General features: G+C 40.6%; 2 protein-coding genes across 3 annotated transcripts in view; one reads left to right on the top strand and one right to left on the bottom strand.

The window, feature by feature from the left end:
* Window positions 1-21,044, bottom strand: part of NOX1 (NADPH oxidase 1) — a 51,846-nt gene extending 30,802 nt beyond the window's left edge. The window contains 1 exon segment of the mRNA XM_055121149.1: window positions 20,993-21,044. Coding sequence (XP_054977124.1) covers window positions 20,993-21,044 — 52 coding nt within the window.
* The window catches only part of CSTF2 (cleavage stimulation factor subunit 2), a 100,892-nt gene that overhangs the window by 71,157 nt on the left and 5,519 nt on the right, over window positions 1-24,216 (top strand). For both annotated transcript variants that reach the window (XR_008627228.1, XR_008627227.1), the window contains exon 18: window positions 13,082-13,200. The gene's annotated coding sequence lies outside the window, so the exon portion shown is untranslated. The remainder of the gene's footprint in view (window positions 1-13,081; window positions 13,201-24,216) is intronic.

Here is a 24,216-nt window from a genome sequence, read left to right as displayed (position 1 = left end):
TGCACCTACGATAGCTGGAATTTTGTAATTGCAAACAGATCTCCTCCTGATGTGCTTGCTTTGTCTTCTTGATTACTTGTCCCATTTTCTCCTTAATGTGCCATTACAGTTATAACTCTTGTGCACATTTTTTAGGAATTAATATGTACAGTGCTGAATTACTTAACAGCTTAAACATGTGCTTAGGATAACCAGAAAAAATAAGAATTCTTTTAAGAATTTAATTGTTGGTATTTCATAAAGAAAACTTTAAGTGGTCGTGATGGAGAAAAATTGGCACCTCGTTGTACTTATTTTACTCCTTATAATAGTGTGGTGTTGAGAGGGCATCCTTCTCTTTTTACAGCTTAAAGTCTGCAAAGGTAGGACTCTGGCTTTCATTGCATTGTATAAAACTGAAACACCTCATAATGATAACAGGGATTGGTACATATAGAATTATTTGAAGTCAGTTCTTTTCACTACAGTGGATCAAAACTAGGCCACTAAAGTAGCCTCTCTTAAAAGCAACATGCAACTTTGTAAGTCTGTAACTTTCATGGTGATTCACTAAAATAAAAATTTTTTTTAAAAAAAAAACATGGTGTGTGCCTTTCGGCCGGAACCGCCAGCACCCAGTAAATCGCCAAAATGACCAACACAAAGGGAAAGCGGAGGGGGACTCGCTATATGTTCTCTAGACCTTTCAGAAAACATGCAGTTGTTCCTTTGGCCACATACATGCGTATATACAAGAAAGGTGATATCGTAGACATAAAGGGAATGGGCACAGTCCAAAAAGGAATGCCCCACAAGTGTTATCATGGCAAAACTGGAAAAGTCTACAATGTTACCCAGCATGCTGTTGGCATTGTCATTAACAAACAAGTCAAGGGCAAGATTCTTGCCAAGAGAATTAATGTCTGCATTAATGTCTAAGCACTCTAGGAGTCGAGACAGCTTCCTGAAATGGGTGAAGGAAAATGATCAAAAAAAGAAGGAAGCCAAAGAGAAAGGGACTTGGGTTCAACTGAAGCGCCAGCCTGCTCCACCCAGAGAAGCCCACTTTGTAAGGACCAAAGGGAAAGAACCTGAGCTGCTGGAGCCCATCCCCTAGGAATTCATGGCATGAGATGTGTTTGTTTAAAAATAAAGAGACTCCTGGACTATATATAAAAAAAACATGGTGTGATGGAGCTGGCTTTGACTCCTACCTCCCTACTCATTCTCAATAATGCCTTGGAAAATTCTGACTCTTCAAGGCCTCAGTTTCCTCATCAGCAGTTTAGCATACCTGTACCTCAAGAAGAAAAGATCCAAGTACCAGCCTATGTAGACAGGTAAAAGACAAGAATAGCGGTAGGAAAAGGCAGTGAAGCAGTATGGTAAGAATCAGATTGTAAAGTCAGTCTACCTGAGTTTGAAGTCTGCCTCATTTAACTTATCCAGAAAATGGATTATTAAGAGAATTAAATGGGCTAAATTAAACAATCAGAACAATGTACTCGTTAGTTTGCTCAATGCTGCTCTAATGATGATGATCTCTAAGAAAATATTAGCAAAGAACAGTGGTATTTACTTTTACCATTAAAAATGAAATTATAGATTAGAGACAGTTACATAAGTTATGTAAAATTATGGTTTTTGCCATGCCCTTATATCTGTTACTTTCTTTTGTTTGGTGAATATACCTAGGGGTTACTTCTGGCTTAGTCCTCAGGGGTCACCGGCAGTAGTATACTCAAGGGACCGTGAGGTTCCCGGGATTGAACCTGGGGCTCCAGCATGCACAGCATACATTCAGCCTATCGAGCTATCTACCTGGTCCCCGATCTCTTATTTTTGTCACATTTCTCCAGCATAGTTTTCAGATACACTTTTTTTTTAATTTATTTTATTGAATCAACATGTGGAAAATTACAATGCTTTCAGGCTTAAGTCTTAATCATACAATGCTGAAACAACCATCCCTTCACCAGTGCCCATGTCCCACCACCGAAAAAAAAAAAAACACAGTACGCCTCCCATCCCGCCCCCCCTTATAACTGAAAAATTTCACTTTACTTTCTATTTACGTTGGTTACATTCAATATTTCAACACAATCCTCACCATTATTGTTAGGAGCACCCCACTAGAGTCAGACCTGTTGTGAAGGGAAATGAGGTCGGTTTTGGATTTCTGTACTTTAACAACTAAGTCCAGGGAGATTTCTTCTGGATACTGGATCATTGTAAGCTTGTAAATCCCGTCTGTGGTCATCATAATATGGCGATCCCCTTGCCATTCATCCCCGGGAAGGGACAGGCGAGAGAGAGAAATACCTTTCCCCTCCAGGGCGGGCATGGGGTCGCGGCTTGGTTCTCAGGCTGGAGACATTCTGCAAGTAGCTGCCCATGTTGAATTTGGTTCAGCTGGGTCTGGATTCACGCTCGTGCAGCTGCAGAGGGGCCGCACATGCGTGCGGCCCCCAGGGTCACATCTTAGCGGAGGCTTCAGATACACTTTTAAGATGAAAGGCCAGGGAAGTGGCAGAAGTGGTAATTTACGCACCTTATAAGTACACAAACCTAGAGATTATTTCTTACACCCCACTTCCCCAACCACCACTGCTGCCAGTGGCCCTCAGCTCCTTCCCGAGTGAGCTCTCCAACAATATAAAAATTGAATGAGGCTAAATGCTTCATTTTCGGTTGCAGCAGGGAAATGAAGAAATGGAGAGACTGATAACTAGGCTGGGTCTCATTTTCCTGACCCTGAAAGCCTCCAATGCAACATCACTGGGAAGGACGAGTAAAGAGAGGCTTCTAAAATCTCAGGGCTAGGACCAATAGAGACGTTACTGAGACCACTCAAGAAATTCAACGATCAACGGGATGATGATGATGATGATGATGATGATAACTAGGCATAAGTAGACAGAGCAAGCGTGTTCCCATGACTGTGAGAAAAATGGCATCTGGCAAACTGACTTGAGCCTAGAAAGAGCAGGGTTCATGTGGTTCTCTGACCTTCCTACTTCTGTTACAGAACTGTGGTGAGCAGCAAATGAGTTTACAACTGTGCTTTCTACACTGATAAATGTTATGGAGCTATGTCTTGAATGACAGTGGATAGTACACTTGAGTACTACTTTCGTGTTACAAGTGTTACATTAGAAATCTTCCCTCAAGGCTGACACCCAAGGACAGTAGACAGAAGGACCAGGGGGATTGCCCCATAGCTGAAAGACAGTTTCATGAGTGGAGGAGAGAAGGCAGATGGAATAGAGAAGGGATCACTAAGAAAATGATGGCTGGAGGAACCAGTTGGGATGGAGATGCATGCCGAAAGTAGGTAATGGACCAAACATGATGACCTCTCAGTGTCTGTGTTGCAAGCCATAATGCCCAAAAATAGAGACTGTGAGGAATATTGTCTGCCATGGAGGCAGGGGGAGGGTGGGAAAGTGGGGGGGTATACCCGGGATATTGGTGGTGGGGAATGTGCACTGGTGGAGGGATGGGTGTTTGATCATTGTGAGAATGTAACCCAAACATGAAAGCTTGCAACTATCTCATGGTCATTCAATTAAATAAATAAATAAATAAATAAATAAATAAATAAATAAATAAATAAATAAAAAGAAAGCTTCCCTCAAAAGCGTATATTGTAAAAGATCAACTGACACATATTAGAAAAGAACTTATTTTAGCAAAACTTGGGCCCAATTAAACAGGGCCAAACCAGAAGTTGTCAGGTACCAAGAGGAAAAGTTATAATGGACACTTAAACAAAATGTATTTGAACCATATGGTTCTACTTATATGTGGATTTTCTTTTTTCTTTTTTTTCTTTTTGGCTTTTTGGGTTATACGTAGCTCTACACTCAGGAATTACTCCTGACAGTGCTTGGGGGAACATATGGGACGTTGGGAATCAAACCCAGGTTGGTTGTGTGCAAGGAAAACACCTTAGCTGTACAATCTTTCTGGCCCCAATGTGTAAATGTTCTTGTAAACCGATGATGTTAACTTAACATACCGGGGCTGGAGCAATAGCACAGCGGGTAGGGCGTTTGCCTTGCACGTGGCCGACCCGGGTTCAAATCCCAGCATCCCATATGGTCCCCTGAGCACTGCCAGGAGTAATTCCTGAGTGCAGAGCCATGAGTCACCCCTGTGCATTGCCGGGTGTGATCCAAAAAGAAAAAACATACCAATAAAGACAGTTCAGTACTATAAATGTGTTTTCTCTGCCTTATGTTTTCTGTGGAGCGTTGCCAGGAACAACTGGGGAGTGTCGGGACCTGATATTATAGGCGGTAGGCGCCCCCCCATAATAGATTTTCCCCTTTGACTTCCCAGCAGCAGCCCTTCTTCTTTCCCCTCTCCCCTCCAGCAGCCAGCCATAGCATCCAGCCATAGCACCTCGATGGCTGGTCCTAGGGGACTATTGGGCAAGCAGAACCCTAAACCTCAGAGGAATAACAAACCATAACATCCTAAAGCCTTTTTGCAAGTGTGTGCTGAATACCCCCACAAAAAGTTGGTTCCCTATTTCTTGAGGTATATAAACCTGACCCTGCTTGGGATTAATTGAGTCTTCTTCCTGTGGAGGCTCCCAGAACATGTGTCTGTCTTGTCTTTTCATTGTCTTTTTTTTTTTTTGCTTTTTTTTTGGGTCACACCCGGCAATGCACAGGGGTCACTCCTGGCTCATGCACTCAGGAATCACCCCTGGCGGTGCTCAGGGGACCATATGGGATGCTGGGATTTGAACCCGGGTCGGCCACGTGCAAGGCAAACACCCTACCCGCTGTGCTATCGCTCCAGCCCCCTTCATTGTCTTTTCATAAGGCTCTGCAGTTTACTCTCCTTCAAAGGACTGTCCCCCTCCTCTGCTATGGTATGTAGCATGTAGGGTGAGGTGGGCTCCCACAGCCGGCTCTGTAGCCAGTCCTGTGACCCCAGCGTGTCAGAACGACAATTTTCTTAGTAACTTTTTTTTTTTGCTTTTTTTGGGTCATACCCGGCGATGCACAGCGGTTACCCCTGGCTCATGCACTCAGGAATTACCCCTGGCAGTGCTCAGGGGACCATATGGGATGCTGGGATTCGAACCTGGGTTGGCCACGAGCAAGGCAAACGCCCTACCCGCTGTGCTATTGCTCCAGCCCCCATCTTAGTAACGTTTTATCTGGCTTACTTTATTCTTTTTGATTTGTTTGTTTTAGAGCCACACCCCGCTTACTTTCTCCTAAGAATACAGCATACTGGGCCAGAGAGATAGTGTGGCAGGTAAGGCAAGCTTGCCTTCACAAGGTCAGCCAAGACTGGATTTACAGTACCTCATGTGGTTCCTCGAACATCACCAGCACCTAACTGCTCAGTTATCCTTGAGCACAGCCAGATGTGCCCCCCAAACAAAACCCCAGTGTATTAATGCATATACAATATAAAATATCCGTTAACCGACTGTTATTGGTAAGACTTCCGGTCAGCAGCAGGCTAACCAATGTGTCTTTTGTCAGGGCCCCTGGTCCCTATTGTTCAAGGGTCAACTCATATTAAGAAGGTGCAGAAATACATCTTAAAGACTAATTGAGTATAATTGGTACCACTAGATTTTGATTTCTGCTCATAGAAGCATTTGCAGTCTTAGATTTTGGTTTGCTTTTGTAGACCACCAAACCATTAGGGCCACTTCAATATACTGGTCTCCTTTTAAAAAATAATTTAATAGTACGTTAGACTTGTCCAACTCAGGAATACTATTTAAGTATTTCCTTTTCGGGGCTGGAGCGATAGCACAGCGGGTAGGGCATTTGCCTTGCATGTGGCCGACCCGGGTTCAATTCCCAGCATCCCATATGGTCCCCTGAGCACCGCCAGGGGTAATTCCTGAGTGCAGAGCCAGGAATAACCCCTGTGCATCGCCGGGTATGACCCCAAAAAGCAAAAAAAAAAAAAGTATTTCCTTTTCTTGTTTCTTTTGTTGCTGTTTCTTGGTCCACACCCATAAGTGCTCAGGGCTTACTCCTAACTCTGCTCAGGGGTCATTTCTGCTGGGCTTGGGATGCCAGGAATCCAACCCAGGCTGACAAGGCAAACACTCTACTGGCTGTACCATGCCTCCGGCCCCTTTCTTTTTCTTTTAGCTATTTTAAGTTCTGCATTTTTTCAGGACGCCTTCTCAGAACACCTCAATAAACACACCACTCCCTTTCTAATTTTCATAGCAGAAGTTCCTCTTATTTTCTCACCTTTCCTGGAAACTGCGAAACCTATTATTATTTATTTCCTTCTGAGTAAATTCTGTCTCACCCAAATGCTTTTTAGAAGCATTTTTTGACTGTGCCTCATAAATTCACATACGAACTTTTCTGTTCTGTTGTGTTTTGTTTTATTGCTGTGGCATCATGCTTGACTGTGGTGCATACACATTTCTTAACCATTTTTATTAAAATGGGTTTACAATATTGAAATGGGTTTATGGGGTTTACAATACTGTCAATGCATATGTCATTCTAACACCACGCTCATACAGAGTACCCACTTTCCTTCACCTGTGTCTCAAGGGTTCCTCCCACCCAGCTCACTTCCCACAAAATCTCAGTTCTATTTGCAGAATCTCTGGTTCTGATGACTTTGGCTATTTGTTTGTTCCCTTACTATGTTTCTTCAGATCCCACATATGAGAGAGGTTTTTTAATTTAATTTACTATAGAGGTGGTGAAACCTACACATACATACGTGAATAAAGCTAAACTCATGAAATTTCCAAACAATGTAAATCAGTGCTAACTTGATTCAGAAAATTTTTTTCGAAAACTTTTTTGCAGGTATATAAATTACAAAACTAATCATGAATAATTCGATGCTAATGCATTATAAAATTTACATGAAATAGGTAGATCCTACAGATGTAAATTTATAAGAGTGAGGAGCATTAAGAAAATTTTAAATCCGAATAGACTTATAAATTCTAAAATGTGTTTTATCTTAAAAAGAGAATATTGGCTTTATATAAATGTAAAAATGTTATATAATATAGAATTATTAAGTGTCTATTAATAAATAAAATATTGTAATATAATTCTCTCTGAGTATAAAAAATTCACATGAAATGACATTGAACATTCAGTATAAATAAATGTTAATTCGTTATTGGAAAAGTATAAAATACCTCAGCAGGCCAGGAATAAACAGACCATGTTTTAGTTTGGGAGTCACACCCATTCAGTGCTCAGGCTCTGTGGTCAGGGCTTATCCTAGCTTTGTACTCAGGAATAACTTTTGGCAGGTTCAAGGGACCATTATGGGATGCCAGTGATTGAACCTGGGTTAGTCACATGCATGGCAAGTGCCTTACCTACTGTACTATCTCTCCAGACCCTCAAATTAAATTTTTTATTCCATATTGATTTATATATGTTCTGTACAGGTATAAAGATGTTAAAAGTGGGGCTGGAGTGATAGCACAGCGGGAAGGGCGTTTGCCTTGCACATGGCCGACCCAGGTTCAAATCCCAGCATCCCATGTGGTCCCCTGAGCACCGACGGGGGTGATTCCTGAGTGCATGAGCCAGGAGTGACCCCTGTGCATTGCTGGGTGTGACCCAAAAAGCAAAAAAAAAAAAGGATGTTAAAAGTGAATAATGCATACTTTCTTCTGAGGACCTCCGGTGTAGCAGGAGGGATGGAATAATGCCTATAATATTTCATTTAAGCTGAAGTCATCAACTTTTTAGTCGCGCTTAATTTATCCCTCCAGATACCAGTGTTTTTCCCCCTTCATTATTGCTTATTTTCTCACCCCCATGATTTGAAGTGCAGAAACCAAGTTAAAGTACTGCAGGGACATAAGAGCCTATTTTTTAAAGTCTTTCCACTTTTTAATTTTTATTTTTATTCAATCACCATGAGATACATAATTACGAAGTTGTTAATGGTTGGGTTTCATACCAACTATGTCATGCAGTCATACAGCGTTCCAACACCTGTCTCTTCACCAGTGTAATTTCCCATCACCTATGTACCCAGTTTCCCTCCTTCCACCCCTACACCCAGTCTGACTATGGGAGTACTTCTCTCTCTCTCTCTCTCTCTCTCTCTCTCTCTCTCTCTCTCTCTCTCTCTCTCTCTCTCTCTCCCTTTGGGCATTAGAGTTTGCAATATAAGTACTGAAAGACTTATATTGCAAACTTATTTTGTATATCTCGTTACCTATTTTCAGCACTCTGTTTGTGTCCAGAGTGGTCATTTCTAACTACCATTGTCATAGTGGTCTCTTCTTTATCCTTAGTGCCCTCTCCACCCCACTTGTGTCAAGCTTCTAACTGTTGGTGAGTCCTCCTGGCCCTTGTTTCTACTGCACTTGGGTGTTAGTCTCATATTATGTTTTTTATATCCCACAAAGGAGTGCAGTCATTCTATGTCTGTCCCTCTCTTTCTGACTCATTTCACTTAGCATGATACTCCCCATGTCCATTCATTCATAAGCAAATTTCATGACTTCATTTTTCCTGGTGGCTGCATAGTATTCCATTGCATAGATGTACCAGTTTCTTTTTCTCGTTGTCTGTTCTCAGGCACTATTCTGACTATTGTGAATAGTACTGCAATGAACACAGAAGTGCAGATGGCATTTCTGCTACGTGGGGCCCCAGGGTATATTCCCAGAATTGGTGTTGCTGGGTCATATGGAAGCTCAATTTCCAGTTTTTGGAGGAATGCCTATTTTGTTTTCCCAAAAGGCTGGACCATTTGGCATTCCCACCAACAATGGATGAGAGTCCCTTTCTCCCTGCATCCACACCGGCACTGGTTGTTTTTGTTCTTTTTGATGTGCGCCAGTCTCAATGGTGTGAAATAATATCTCATTGTTGTTTTGATTTGCATCTCCCTGATGATGAGTGATGTATAGCATTTTTTTTCATGTGCATTTTGGCCATTTTTGTATTTCTTCTTTAAGGAAGTTTCTGTTCATTTTTTCTTCCCATTGTTTGATGGGATTGTATGATTTTTTCTTGTAAAGTTCTACCAGTGCCTTATATATCTTGGATATTAATCCCTTATCAGATAGATATTGGGTAAATAATTTTTCCCATTTCAGGGGCTGTCTTTGATTGTTGGTCTCCATTTCTTTTGAGGTGCAGAAGCTTCTAGGTTTAATGTTGTCACATTTGTTTATCTTTCCTTCCACTTGCTTAATGAGTGGTGTTTCATATTTGAAGATGCCTTTAGCTTCAGCATCCTGAAGGGTTCTGCATACCTTTTCCTCCGTGAACCTTATGAAGGAAACTTATGTTTTATATTGAGGAACCTTAGGGAGGAATCTTATGTTTTTAAAAAATATTTATAAATTTCATTATATTTTTATAAAGTTGTTCATAATAGTTTATTAAGTTTAATATTCAAACACCAATCCCACCACTATGCACCTACCAACCACCATAAGAAGAAATTGTGTGAAGAGTGTTGTATTTCATCCTGGAGCCATTTAATCCATTGTAAAACAGATTGCAAGCATGTATGTTAAACCCAAACAAATGTGTGCTACTTTTGGTACATCAGTTGGCTAGAGTATAAGCGAATGTCGCCACGCATTCTAGGATGTTCTATGTCGCTCTCTTTCGGGAAGTTTATTTCATAGTCTCTGGTTCTTGGCCATTGATGAGATTACATGGCGCTGGGGGCCTTTTGTAGTTGTGGCTGCCAAATTACTGGAAAACTAGGGAGCTGGAGCAAGGAGGGCCAGTCCCTTTCTGAGCGAGTTGGAGCTCTTAGTCACGGGTCCCACATACCTAGGTTTTTTCTGCAGGTTCCCTCATAGGTGAGGCTCATCTAAGGTTGTGGAGTGTGGCCTTGAGCATGGCTGCAGAAACCTTACGTCTTATGTTGAGTTCTTTAGTCCATTTTGATCTGAATTTTGTGCATGGTGTTAGAAAAAGTTCTGAGTTCATTTTTTGGCATGTAGCTGCCCAATTTTCCTAGCACCACTTGTTGAAGAGACTTTCCTTGCTCCTCACTCCTTTATCAAATATTTAATAATCATATGTTTGGGGGTCTTTGTCAGAATATTCAACGCTATTCCATTGATCTGCAGGTCTGTTTTTATTCCAGTGCTATGCTATTTTTATTACTACTGCTCTGTAGTAGTTTGAAGTTGGGCAAGGTCTTCTTTTTCAAAGGACCTTCCATCTTCTTTTTCTAAAGGGCCTATTTTAAGGTGTATGTTCTCTGTTCTGTCTGTGTATGAATTTCCCTGTCATAGTTGAAAGGGAAATTTTCTGTCTTCTCACTAGTATTACTGAGAATGGAATTTGGTTAGCCTATCCTTTCTTATAGTACAGGCCAGATATGTTTGCTGGATAGTCTACTGGATTTTCATATCCTTGTATTATGTGTGATCATGTAATCAATTTGTATGACTTTTTTATATCCCCTTTTTATATTTTGAAGAGCTACCCGTTTGTTTCATTCTGGGACCACACCTGGCAGTGCTCAGTGATTACTCCTGGCTCTACAATCAGGAATTACTCCTGGCGGTGCTTGGGGGCCATATGGAATCCATGGGATCAAACGTGGGTCGACTGTGTGCAAGGCAAACACCCTACCAGTTGTGCGACCACTCTGGCCCACTTTTATTCCATACATATGTGTATAAAATAAGCCATATTTTGTGGTATGGGTTGAAAACCTATGTAAATAGTTCTAGATTAGTTTCAGTTTTATAACAATGATGAAATTATAGAAAAATTGTTGGGGAAATAGTAGTCATAAAGTATCAGGGTTTGTTAATCTTCAGTAAAAGCTAGGTGTCATCATCTACAGAGACCTTTACTAAAATCTCTGTTGGTTCTCTTACTTTGGAATTGCAGCTCCTTTGTTTTTTATATTCTTTTGTTTTTTAAGTCTGAGGCATGCACCCGGAAGTGCTTGAGGGGTGCTTCTGGCTCTTCTTGCAACTTGCTCCCAGCAGGGCTCAGGGGACTGTGTGGTGCGAGTGCCAAGGTAAGAACCCAGGCCTCCCCAATACAAACAAAACTTGTGCTCAGTCTTTTGAGCTATCCCTCCAGCCCAAGAATTGCAATTCCTTTTAATATACCCATGAAATACCTGGTCATTTGGCAGTTTCTTAGTTTCACTTCTGAAGTAAGACAGTGTTGCTATTGTTTACTTTATTTAAAGGGGTCATATCCAGCAGTGCTGGGGTGGTGGTCCTTGGTCTTTCTAGCATTGTTTTGGCTCAGTGGTGCTCCAGGGCTACCAGGGTGATCCCAGCAGTGGAGCGGTAATTGGGTACACAATGTCAGGTATCTAACTCAAGGCTTTGCATATGGTAGGCAAGACACTACTGCTCCCCCCTCCCCATTTTATTGATTCACTGTGAGGTACAGTAACAAAGCTTTCATGTTTGAGCTTCAATTATACAATCATGAAACACCCATCCCTTCACCAGTGCACGTTTTCCACCACCAAAATCCCCAGTACCCCCCCCCCCCAACACACACACACACAAATTACATTCCATATTGCACAATACTCTCTTTCTCTACTTTGGTTACCTTCGATATTTCAAGACCAGACCCACCACCACTCATACCTGCTGAAAAGGCAATGCTAGACAATGTATTTTGTATTGCTTCTTCTTACGGATGCAATATAATGTTGCGCTCTAGGAATTCTAACATTTTAATAATTACAGTCTGGAGAGAGCACTGCAGCAAGTTGCTCAGGTCTGAGATTCATTTGTGTGTCTCTAGATCATGGCTGTGTGGACATCATCTCAGAGTCCCATCGGGGCAGGGGGAAGGAGAAGGGATGACTCATCCCCTGTCCCATGAGGCCTGGCATTTCCCGCCACCGCCACCCTGTACCTGGAGCTTTTCACTGAGTTCTAGAAGATGGTGGCAGCCAGGGTTCCTAGGGGGCAGGTGGAGGGATGGCACCTGCGCCCATGTGGAGTGGCGCGGCGAAAGTGACCTATTGCAAAATCCAGAGCCATCTCTGCAGCAAGTTGCTTGGGCCTGAGATTCATTTTTGTGTCCTAGATCATTGATTTTCCATTGCTCATTTTGTATATCATGAAAGGTTGTGTGGCCACATAAGCGGCCGTGTGCTTCTGAGATTCTAAATTATTAATGGTTGGGTTCCAGAGACATCTCTGTAGGGAGCTAGTCCAATGTAGTTTGGAGAATTAGCCCTGACACCCACATACCAGAGTCTTGCTTGTAGAAGCTCATGATCAACAGGATTCCATCTGGAGAAGGCAGGGAGACTGCACCTGCTCCGTCTGGGGTATCCCAGTGAAGTCAGCTCAGTACGGGGCCCAGAGAAATCTCCTGTACTGTAGTGCCCTCCGGGATTTGTCACTGCTGTCAACAATATTGCTTTTAATGAGACCAAAGCAGTTTGAAGGTAGAACATAAGTAATAGTAGGTTCAAGTTGGCAGTCTCCTCTATGACTTATTTTTTAATTTCAAAATTATATTCTTCTCGGGGTTGGAGTGATAGCACAGCGGGTAGGACGTTTGCCTTGCACGTGGCCAACCTGGGTTTGATTCCCAGCATCTAATATGGTCCCCTGAGCACCTCGAGGAGTAATTCCTGAGTGAAAAGCCAGGAGTAACCCCTGTGCATCACTGGGTGTGACCCAAAAAGCAAAGCAAAGCATATATATATATATATATATATATATATATATGTATATATATTCTCCACACTACTAAAAATAGCTTTTTTAGTAGTCATAGGGCAAGAAATTCTTACCATTGGAATTGACTTGACTTGCTCATGGCTGATCCAGATTTGATCCCAAGGACCCATATGGTCCCCCAGCTCCACCAGGGGTGACCTTAATACAGAACCAGGAGTAACCTCTGAGCACTGTTGGGTGTGGCCCCCAAACAAGCAAAAATCTAACTGGAGTGCTTGGCAAGGAGGGGTAATCAGAATGGGATATTGTAGCAGAAGGCTTTGAAAACCAAGAGTACAGGGGCAATTTGAAAGGTAGACTGAAACAAAAGGAGTACCTTAAAGGTGAAACATCAAGAACCACTGGATTCATACTCTAATGCCCTCTACAAAGCAACTCAATTCAAATTTTGTTTTGTTTTAGGGCTGTACACATTGGTGCTCAGGGCTTATTCTTGGCTCTGTACTCAGGGATTACTCTTGGCAGCACTGGGCGAATGATGTGTGGTGCCAGGGACTGATCCTGCATCAGCTGCATGTATGGTAAGTGCCTTAACCCCTGTATTCTCTCTCCAACCCTGAATCCAGAATTTTATTCTAACAGAATCACACAGTGATTTAGATCCACGTTAAATTTGCAAAACACTCTTCTAAGTTGCTTGCAACCCAAAAAGCTTCAAAAACTAACAACTTAAGCAGGGTTGGAAAAAAGATTAGATGGCAGACTCCTGGGAGTTGATCTCAGAAAATGGCTTAAAGTCCTTCATCCTTTTTTTTAAAAAAAAAATTAGTCTCAAGGTCTAGTTTACTGGGACTGGAGCAATAGTACAGCGGGTAGGGCATTTGCCTTGCACGCGGCCGACCCGGGTTCAATTCCCAGTATCTCATATGGTCCTCTGAGCACCACCAGGAATGATTCCTTAGTGCAGAACCAGGAGTAACCCCTGTGCATTGCCAGATGTGACCCATAAAGCAAAAAAAAAACAATCTAGTTTACAAACTAAACTCTCCCAGCTTTCTTAAATTTTCCCAGATCACAAAGTATGATCACCCCTTTTTATTACAAGGAAAGACTGGAGTCTCACTGAATAAGTGTCAGAGATTCCCATTAGGGTTCTCTTTTTATCATAAAGGAAGTACTAAAACAAACAGTCAAAAATACCCGAGAGTTAGTTTAGCTCTCAGTTTATTTCCGCACCTGTTACAGCCTAGAGTAGGGAAGCAGTTAAGGGTTCACAGGTGGTAGTGGGTTCATAGGTTCACTTCTGTATTTTAAGGCAAGCCAGAATTCAGAGGGAACTGTTTTTCTTTAAAAGAATCTGGGGGGAACAAAATATACCCATGCTTCTGACTTAAGGCTCTTACATTTGTAAATATCAAAGTCAGGGTTAGTTCCTTGGCCTTATCTGAACAAAATGATCCTCTGATCCTCTGAAAAAAACCCAGACCAAGACCAGGTGATGACAAGCTCTTGATAAATAATTAGATATGCACCTCTCAAGACTTAGGCTGTGACTCTGTGTTCAAGCACTTGCTTCAGATGTGTGAGACTCTGGGTCTGATTTGTGGTAACAGTCATGAAAAAAATATTTATACCTCATGTTGGAATTTACCTCTCTTCATTTTGACTTTTTTGCAGCCATCAATCAGGTAGTTTTCTGGTAGTCTAAGCAGAGTGAAAACAAGATAACTTCAGAGAAAGAAGCATTATCATTTTGTTTTATAATTGGTCTCAGGATTATTTCATTTCAAAGGAAGGAAATGAGTTTCTTGGGAAGTTTAGGATATATTCAGTTTTCTCAAGGAAATTTTTGTTCTTTAGGATATTCTAGATACTAACTCAGAATCACCAAAGTGAATATTTTATCATTTAATGTTCATTTAACCAACTTTTACTAAATATTTCTTCTGTGGGACCAAAACAGTAGCAAAGGGGTTATGGTGCTTGCATTGAACACAGCTAACACCAGTTCAGTCTTCATCTTTGCATATGGTCCCTCAAGCATAGCCAGGAGCGATAGAGCTAGGAGTAAGCCCTGAGTGCCACTACATGTGGCCTAAATATATATCTTTTCACTCTATTACAAGTAAATGCAGCCCTCACAACATCTCAGACTCTATATCACTGATGTACCAAGAGTAGCAAACCACATTTGATGGAGTATGAAGTAGGAGACAACGGATTTTGTCTCGATCAAAAAAAAATATTAGCACACAAGGCTCAACCTGTGACAACATGTTAGTAATCTCTTATATAAGACCTTAATGTCTCCAGGGTGAGATACAGTAATCTTCACACACTTCCTCTAAGGAAAAATTTTGGATCATTTTTAACAGATTATTCATAACAAACAATACAAAATAAATTATTTAGGACCTGCTTTGGGAGCAGGCTTGGATGGTGGTGGGAAAATTTGAAATAATGGTAGTGGAAAGGTGTAACGGTGGTGGGATAGGTGTTGGAATATTGAATGTAATAAATTATTCTGAACAACTTTATAAAAATAAAATAAAATTTATAAAAGGAAAAACACACCCAGTATCCCAAATGTGACCTTATTTGGATGTAATTAAAGTCATAGTGGAATAGATTGGTTTCTAATCCAATACAACACGTTTCCCTTTTAAAAGGGGACAGGTACATACAGGGAGAACACTATGGAAAGAGGATGTGATGTGTCTGTTAACCCACGGAGCACCTGAGAAATTTCCAGCTAACAGAAGCAAGTGGACAGCCATGGAACAGACACTTCTTCACAGCTCCCACAGGGGAACAAACCCTACCAACACCTTAATCTCAAACATCTAATCTCCAGAAATGTCAAACAACTTTCTTTTATTTCAGACATTCTAAGTGTGGTACTTGGTAGCTACATCCCTAGCAGAGTAACACAACCAGTGTTGCTAGAAAGAAGTGAGAATAGGTGGTAAGATGGTAATTCTCAGAGGTGAATAAAATTCAAGTTATTTAGGTCTTTGTAGGTCTCTGCAATTGTGTTGCAAATGGACACTCATTGTTTTTGGTAGATTAACGTCTCTGTTGAAGAGAAATATGTAAGAGTTATAAGTCTCCTCTCCCATAACCTTAGTCCTCAGATTGAATTTTGTAACACATGCAGCTTATTAGCAGTCAGGGACCAGAACAATCATAGAGCCTCTTATAAACTGGGTCAAGCACATGCTCTCTGACCTTTAGAAAAACCATGAAGTTCCTTGCATGAAAGAGTAACCTGATATTGGTGACCTAATAAGATTGTTATAGGATCCAAACTTTTGAGTGAAGCAGAACCTTTCATCATATGATATGTAGTATTTATTGTGACCCTACAAAGTAACCCAAAATTTAGTGTATTTTTTGATTGTTTGGGGGGGCACACCCAGGGATGCAAGGATGATTTAACATCCGGACATCAAGCAACATAATCCATCTTATCAACAAAAGTAAAAATAAAAACCATATAATCATATCAATAGATGCAGAGAAAGCATTTGACAAGATCCAGCACCCATTTATGATGAAAACTCTCGCCAAAATGGGTATAGAAGGGACTTTCCTCAATATAGTCAAAGCCATTTATCACAAGCCTACAGCAAGCATCATCCTCAATGGGGAAAAACTAAGAGCCTTCCCTCTAAGATCAGGGACGAGACAGGGATGCCCACTCTCTCCACTCCTGTTCAATATAGTACTGGAAGGACTTGCAGTAGCGATTAGGCAAGAAAAAGTGCATTCAGATAGGAAAGGAAGAAATCAAGCTCTCACTATTCACAGTTGATATGATACTATACTTAGAGAACCCTAAAACCTCTACCAAGAAACTCCTAGAAACAGTAGACTTGTATAGTAAAGTTACAGGCTATAAAATCAATACCCAGGGGGCTGGAGTGATAGCACAGTGGGTAGGGCGTTTTCCTTGCACGCGGCCGACCCAGGTTCAAATCCCAGCATCCCATATGGTTCCCTGAGCACCACCAGGAGTAATTCCTGAGTGCAGAGCCAGGAGTAACCCCTATGCATCGCCGGGTGTGACAGAAAAAAATAAAAATAAATAAAATAAAATCAATACCCAAAAATCCATGACTTTCCTATACACAAATAATGAGAGAGAAGAAAGCGACATGAAAAGAGCAATCCCGTTCACAATTGTGCCTCAAAATATCAAATACCTTGGAATCAAGTACCTTGGAATTTTTGGTCACAAGTGCCCTGTTGCAACTACAGAGGCCTGGCCTCTGACCCAGAGTTCACAGTTATTGTTACTTGACATCAGGTTTAGTGTGTACATCCAGCTGGCCTGAGCAGTAACTGGGGATGGCAGGTACCAAATAACATCTGTTCAATAAATTGAACTTCAGAACTACTGAGAGATTTGTGTTTGCCAACATATCAATTAAATTGGATAGCCAAAGTTCTGCACACCTAGATGGCATCCTGTGGTGCAACATTGCAAGTGTCTAGCAAGGCCTATGGTATAGAGCTTCAGTGGGCCTATGCTGCTCTTAGATAAACTAATTCATGTGTGTCCCAGTTTGCTTATTTGAGTGGCCTGGAATATAACCAGGGGTTTGCTAACAGTGTTACTATATGATAGGTCTGTGAAAAGTTTGTGTAAGTCTGTTGGTTTTTCAGGTTTCATAGATTTTTTTTTTCTTTTTGGATCACACCTGGCGATGCACAGGGGTTACTCCTGGCTCTGCACTCAGGAATTACTCCTGGCGGTGCTCAGGGGACCATATAGGATGCTGGGGATTGAACCCGGGTCGGCCCTGTGCAAGGCTATACGCCCTACCCACTGTGCTATCGCTCCAGCCCCAGGTTTCATAGATTTTTAACATCCATGGGTACCCTTTAATGAATTTCCAAGGTCCTGAGCAGCAGTTTACCAGGGAGTTTAGGCTTATGATTGCTCTGGAATAGCTATGTGTCAAATTCATTTGCTTGGACCTTAATCATAAATGCCTCATGGCACCTGAACACTTATATTTGGAGGACCTGATTGACAGGGGCTTTAGATCGCCAGAGTCTGATAGTCCCCTGACTGTCTCCTGTGGCTGCATAGTTCTGTGTGTAGACAGATAACCGTGAGGTAACCTGGGCTTATGAAGTTACTAGAGCTTTAGTCACAAAGCCTGCCTCTGGAGTTGAATGTCTGTGCATTGGGCAAGGATCCTTAATGAGCCTCAAATGCTTTGAGAGGTATATTTTGCTTCCTCTCAGACAGTTGTGAAATGGGAAAGGTTAAGACTGTTGACTAGGCTTAGCAAATGGCACTCACCCATCAGTGTGTTCTGCTATTGGCCTAAAATGGGAAGAGCTTGTCTCAAGGTTGGTATCTCCAAGACAGATTGAGCAGCAAGATGCCCATTACTAGCGTCAACCCAAGTATACTATTCATCATCGCTTTTCTCCCCTTTCATCAATATGAAGACAGACTTGTGCATTTGGAAATGCCCAGGGCTCAGCATATCCCCATTTCTCAGTACCTTAGAAGCTTGTTACTGAAGCTTCTTTTTTTCTGCCAGACCCTGGGCTCCAAGCTCCTTAATAAAGGAGCTTCCTGACTGCCACATGTTATTCCACAGCAGGGTTCCTCTGCTGGGGTGGATGACTGGGCTCTCCAGTATCATTGTCTGTGAGGCCTTGGTGTTTAATTTTATATTTAATTGAGATTTGGTGAAGATTTTGCAATGCATCATCGCTGATTGATTCTTCCTATGTGGTCACCTTGACCCTGTATGCTATGTATATTTCTTAATGTTCTTATCACGTACAGATTATTATGTACCAAAGTAACAATGGTGAAATTTCTATGAAAGTCCTATAGTCAGATAAAAAGAAAAACTGATTGGAGACTAAATGTAAGAAGAATGAAAGAATGGAGATGATTGCTGAAGATACGCAATGGTACTTGAGAGGACATTAAATTATTCTTAGATATGTCTGCACATTTTACAACAAAAAGTTATTTTAAAATCTGAACTAGGGTGGGGCTGGAGCAATAGCACAGCGGGTAGGGCATTTGTCTTGCACGTGGCCATCCCGGGTTCAATTCCCAGCATCCCATATGGTTCCCTGAGCATCGCCAGGGGTGATTCCTGAGTGCAGAGCCAGGAGTAACCCCTGTGCATCGCCAGGTGTGACCCAAAAAGCAAAAAAAAAAAAATTAAAAAAATCTGAACTAGAGCCAGCATCGCTGGATTTCATTCTGACTTGCCCTTAATTAGCTGTGTGATCCTAGCCAAGTCACTTCATTATAGTACTTTAACTTTCTTTTCAACTGCTTAAATAATAACTGATTAAAATATATCATGTATTACGAACCATAATGCCCAAAAGTAGAGAGAGAGAGTAAGAAGGAAATTGTCTACCATAGAGGCCTGGGGTGGGATTGGGTGGGGGTGGCCCAAGAGATACTGGGGACATTGGTGGTGGAAAACATACACTGGTGGAGGGATGGGTGTTCAATCATATTGCAGCTGAAACTCAGTCATGAAAGCTTTGTAACTGTATCCGATGGTGATTCAAATATATATATATATGTATATACACATACTTATATATATCATGTATACTATATGCCTGGATTTATACAATCTAGTACAAGAGAACAAAAAAACTGTATATGGCCTAACTGTTCTCTAAGCATTGAGGTTTGGCAGGCAGATAAAACAGGAAGAAAGAAAATAGGATTTTTGAAAATGTAGAATATTATAAAGGATTGTCCATTCTAATGTACCATGAAACAATAATAAAGATCTTAGTGTATATTTATATGTCTTGTAGGCATTTTTCTGGTAAATATAAAACTCACTTTAAAAACAAAATTTGGATTATACATATGTGTTTTTTTGTGTCCTGGTTTTGTGGTGGTTGTTTTTTGTCTCTGTGTACAATTATATCCTTTGTGCAATCATATGGAAGTATATTATTACATGATAAATATGTAAACATGACCCAGTTCAGGCTCGTCCCACAGCTGTTACCTAACTATAATCTTTTTGATGAATATGCACTGCGTATGCTAAAGGATCATCTCTGGTTTGAACTCTTGTACCTAATCCACATGCACACCAAAGTGATCATCCTGAAATAGTTCTGTTACTCCTCAAAATTTTTCAATTTATTATTATTATGCACTATATTATTTTATCATATAATATTCTCAAAAATACAAAATTAAAGGGGCAGAGATTAGGGTGTGACTATGAAGGAATAATCAAGGGAATTCTTTGGGGGTATTGAGATTGTTATATTCTAATTGTAGTGGTGGTTACACAGATAGATAGATGTGTCAAAATTCATGGGACAACATGTTACTCCAGAATGTTATTTTGTATTTTTTAGAGTTTTCATTGGTTCCTTATCTATTATGGAGGAATATAGGAATATAACAAATTTAGGATTCTTAGCCAATATATGTGAGATCTGCCATGATATACCCTCCCCTGCACTGACCCCCAAGTCTACCTTTTTAGCCTCATCTCTCATTGAGCCTCACTCCTATACATTCTGTGTTCCAGCCACACTGGGAATATTTGCTGTTCAGTAAATATATATGTCCTGGACCTTGGTAACTTTTGTCTTTGCTAGCAGCATTTCCTCTGCTAAACAGCACTCTCATAAACCACTAATGGAGACCCTATTTGTTATTCAAGACTTAGCTCAAGTCTCACATTTTCTGTGGACCTCTCCAGTTCCTCGGTCAAAACTTTTGAACAAGTCTCTCTTTACTCAGTGCTCTCACAATATATTACATATATATTACATATATATATATATACATATATATATGGGGGGGTTGGGTCACACCCGGTGATGCACAGGGGTTACTCCTGGTTCATGCACTCAGGAATTACACCTGGCAGTACTCGGGGGACCATATGGGATGCTGGAAATCGAATCCGGGTCGGCCGCGTGCAAGGCAAACGCCCTATCCGCTTGTGCTATCACTCCAGCCCCCTATTAGTTATATTATTACAAAGCATTGCCTGACACTACCAGACATTATAGGGAAAAGCCCAAAGCAGAAGTAATCTCCAATGTTTAAGCAATATAACCCTAAAACTCATTCAGAAGTATTTATCTAGTGCCAAACGTTTGCATCCCTTCCATTCCTGACTCAGTAACTAACACCCCATTGGTTTTTAGGACAGTCTACACCTATAGATTTTAGACTTGTCCTTTTATTGACTTCCTCACCCTTCAAACTCAAACTTTACCTTTTTTCTCAATTATAAAAAACCCCTATTCTGCTTTGTCAGTAAATTCCTGGCATGAACCCCTATGAATGTGATTATTTCCATGGCATTTCCAGGGATGTTCTAGTTTTCTTACCTGAGCATGCCAGTTTAATTCCATTCTTCTGGATGGAGACAAAGCAGTTCATTTCGCAGATGAGGGTACCTGGGGCTGAGGCTGGTAAGAATTAGCAAGTGAGCCAATCAAATGGGGGAAAGCATATTAGAGAGTCAAAGTGAGGCCATCAGAGTTTGGTGAACTAGAGAGGTAGAGCCAATTTTTGTTAAAGTAAGGAGGGACTGGAGCCCAAAGCCAACAATATGATTACATGGAATCATATAAAGCAGGCTAAACAATAGGTTAATTTAGTAAATAATAGAAATAGCGCCTCTTGTTTATTCCCTTTTGTGCTATATATATAAATAACCCTACCCCATTGTTTTTTTTAGCTCATTTGTTTACTGTTTTTATTTATGCATCACATACAAAGGAAAGGCTAACAGCATTTGTCTTTCTCCATCACGCTTATTTCACTAAGTATAAGACACTCTTGGGGTAAATATGTCATTTATAGATTACAACTGAGGAATATTCCATATGTGTATGTGTGTGTTTGTGTGTGAGGCCTTTAGGGATAAAGGTCTGACAGTGGGTACTTAGGTTGATTCCAACTCCTGGATATTGTAAATAGTGGTGCAGTAAACAAGACAGTATACATTCAGATATATATCTCTTTATTTTTATATTTTTTGTTTAAATATTTAGAAGTGAATTGCATGCAATTTCTATTTTTTTAATTTTTTATTTTAATTTTTTGCTTTTTGGGTCACACCTGGCAATGCACAGGGGTCATTCCTGGCTCTCCACTCAGGAATTACCCCTAGTGATGCTCAGGGGACCATATGGGATGCTGGGGATTGAACCCAGGTTGGCCGCATGCAAGGCAAACGCCCTATCCTCTGTGCTATGTCTCTAGCCCCTATTTTTATTTTTTAATAAAATTTCACACTGTTTCCCATAAAGGCTGTACCAATTTACATTCCATTAAGAATGTATAAGGGTCCCCTTCTCTTTGCGTTCTCTCTAATTAAAGGGTCAATGAGAAGTACAGTATACCAGGATTTAAATTCTGGCTCTTTCTCTTAGTACTTGTGTGACCTGAGAAATGTCACTCTCAAATTCAGCTTTATAATCTGAACAAGGGAGATATACCTCTAGAGGGTGGTTATAATTATGAAATTATATAGATAATACAACATGAGCTTGATACTGAAAAAGCACTCAAATGATGATAGTCCCATTCCATCAAGGAAATCATGCTTGTCTTATCACTGTCACTGTCATCCCGTTGCTAATCGATTTGCTTGAGCAAGCACCAGTAACATATCTATTGTGAGACTTGTTGTTACTGTTTTTGGCATATCAAATATGCCATGGGTAGCTTGCCAGGCTCTGCCATGCAGGCAAGATACTCTCGGTAGCTTGCTTGGGCTCTCCGAGGGGCAGATGAATCGAACCCCAGTCAGCTGGGTGCAATGCAAATGCCCCACCCATTGTGCTATCGCTCCAGCTTGTCCTATAGTTCTAGATAATTAGATGCATCACATATCTTGCTCTTGAGTCAGCTCTTAAAATTTCAAGGTGACACTATTTGTGAATCATATTTTTATTAATTTACTTTTTAAGGCAGCATTTTCTGATTAAAATATCTTGCAATGTTATACAAAATTTGAATTTCACAAACAACTCGACATACAAGAAATCACTAATAATTCCCTCACCTTCCCAATCAAAGAATATGTAAAGAATATGGAAAACTTTCCTCTAGTTCCCTACCACATCTTTGGTTTTGTTGTGTTTATACAAAATAGGGTTATTGTTTTTGTATGATTCTCAAGCTGTTTTTGAAATATTTCATACAAAGAGAAAGTGAACATTTGGGGGAAATTAACTTTTTAACTCACAAAAGACAAACTAGCAGGATAACCAAGTTAACTCAAAAGAAAACACAGAAACTAACAGTTTTACTTTTTTTAAAATTTTATTGAATCACCGTGAGATACTTACAAGCTTTCATGTTTGGGTTACAATCTCACAATGATCAAACACCCATCCCTCCACCAATGCACATTCCCCTCCACCGATATACCAGGTATACCCCCCCTTTCCCACCCTCCCCCTGCTTCCATGGCAGACAATATTCCCCATATTCTCTCTCTACTTTTGGGCATTATGGTTTGCAACATAGATACTGAGAGGTCATCATGTTTGGTCCATTATCTACTTTCAGCATGCATCTCCCATCCCAACTGGTTCCTCTAGCCATCATTTTCTTAGTGATCCCTTCTCTATTCCATCTGCCTTCTCCCCTCCACTCATGAAGCAGTCTTCCAGCTATGGGGCAATCCTCCTGGCCCTTGTATCTACTGTCCTTGGGTGTCAGCCTCATGTGATGTTATTCTATACTCCACAAATGAGTGCAGACCTTCTATGTCTGTCCCTATTTTTCTGACTCATTTTACTTAGCATGATAATCTCTATGTCGATCCAAAACTAATAGTTTTACATAGTAAGAAAAAACCCAAAGTAATGCTAAAATAGTATACATATATTAGAATCAAAGTCATAGTGTCTTTAGGTGGAGATAAAGTAGTATGATTGCCTCATCAGTTTTACAAAATTATAAAATAACTTTACCCTACTAAACTGTGCTAAATTACAATTCTCTAGACCCATAGTGGCATATAACTCTCAAACGTACTTCTTAGAAAACCTTAACATAAATTTAAGCACTATTCCCCCTTCATATTAGCTTCCTAGTTCAGCTGTAATGATTGCCACAAACTGGGTGGTTTTATTTTATTTATTACAGTTCTGGAGGTTGAAGACCTAAACCAGTTTCACTGGGCTTAAAACAAAATTATTTGCAGGGTCTTACTCTTTCTAGAAACTATGGGAGAATCTATTTCCTTGCCTTTTACTTTAGCTTTGACTTCAAGAGTTACATTTCTCAGTTACTTCATGCTTAAAACCAAGAGTGTGACTTGATAAAATATTTTCACTTCTGTCTTCTTATTACCTTCTCTCTGACAAATACAGTTATAACAGATTCTCAAACTGTAGTCTTTCTCTCTGGCTTCTTTTGTTATCTCAAGTGACACATATGCCCATAAACTTATCCTTTCCTCTTGATAAACTGGTACCACTCATCAAACACTTGGGCACCGAGAGCCTCTAAGGTACACAGTAAAAGTAGCATATGGAACTAGGAAGTAGCAAGGCAAACCTGTGAGAGATATGAAAGCTGTGGAAAGAATACA

The sequence above is a fragment of the Sorex araneus genome, chromosome X (assembly GCF_027595985.1).
Source record: "Sorex araneus isolate mSorAra2 chromosome X, mSorAra2.pri, whole genome shotgun sequence".
Lineage (NCBI taxonomy): Eukaryota > Metazoa > Chordata > Mammalia > Eulipotyphla > Soricidae > Sorex > Sorex araneus.
This window is presented reverse-complemented; position numbering and strand designations above follow the sequence as displayed.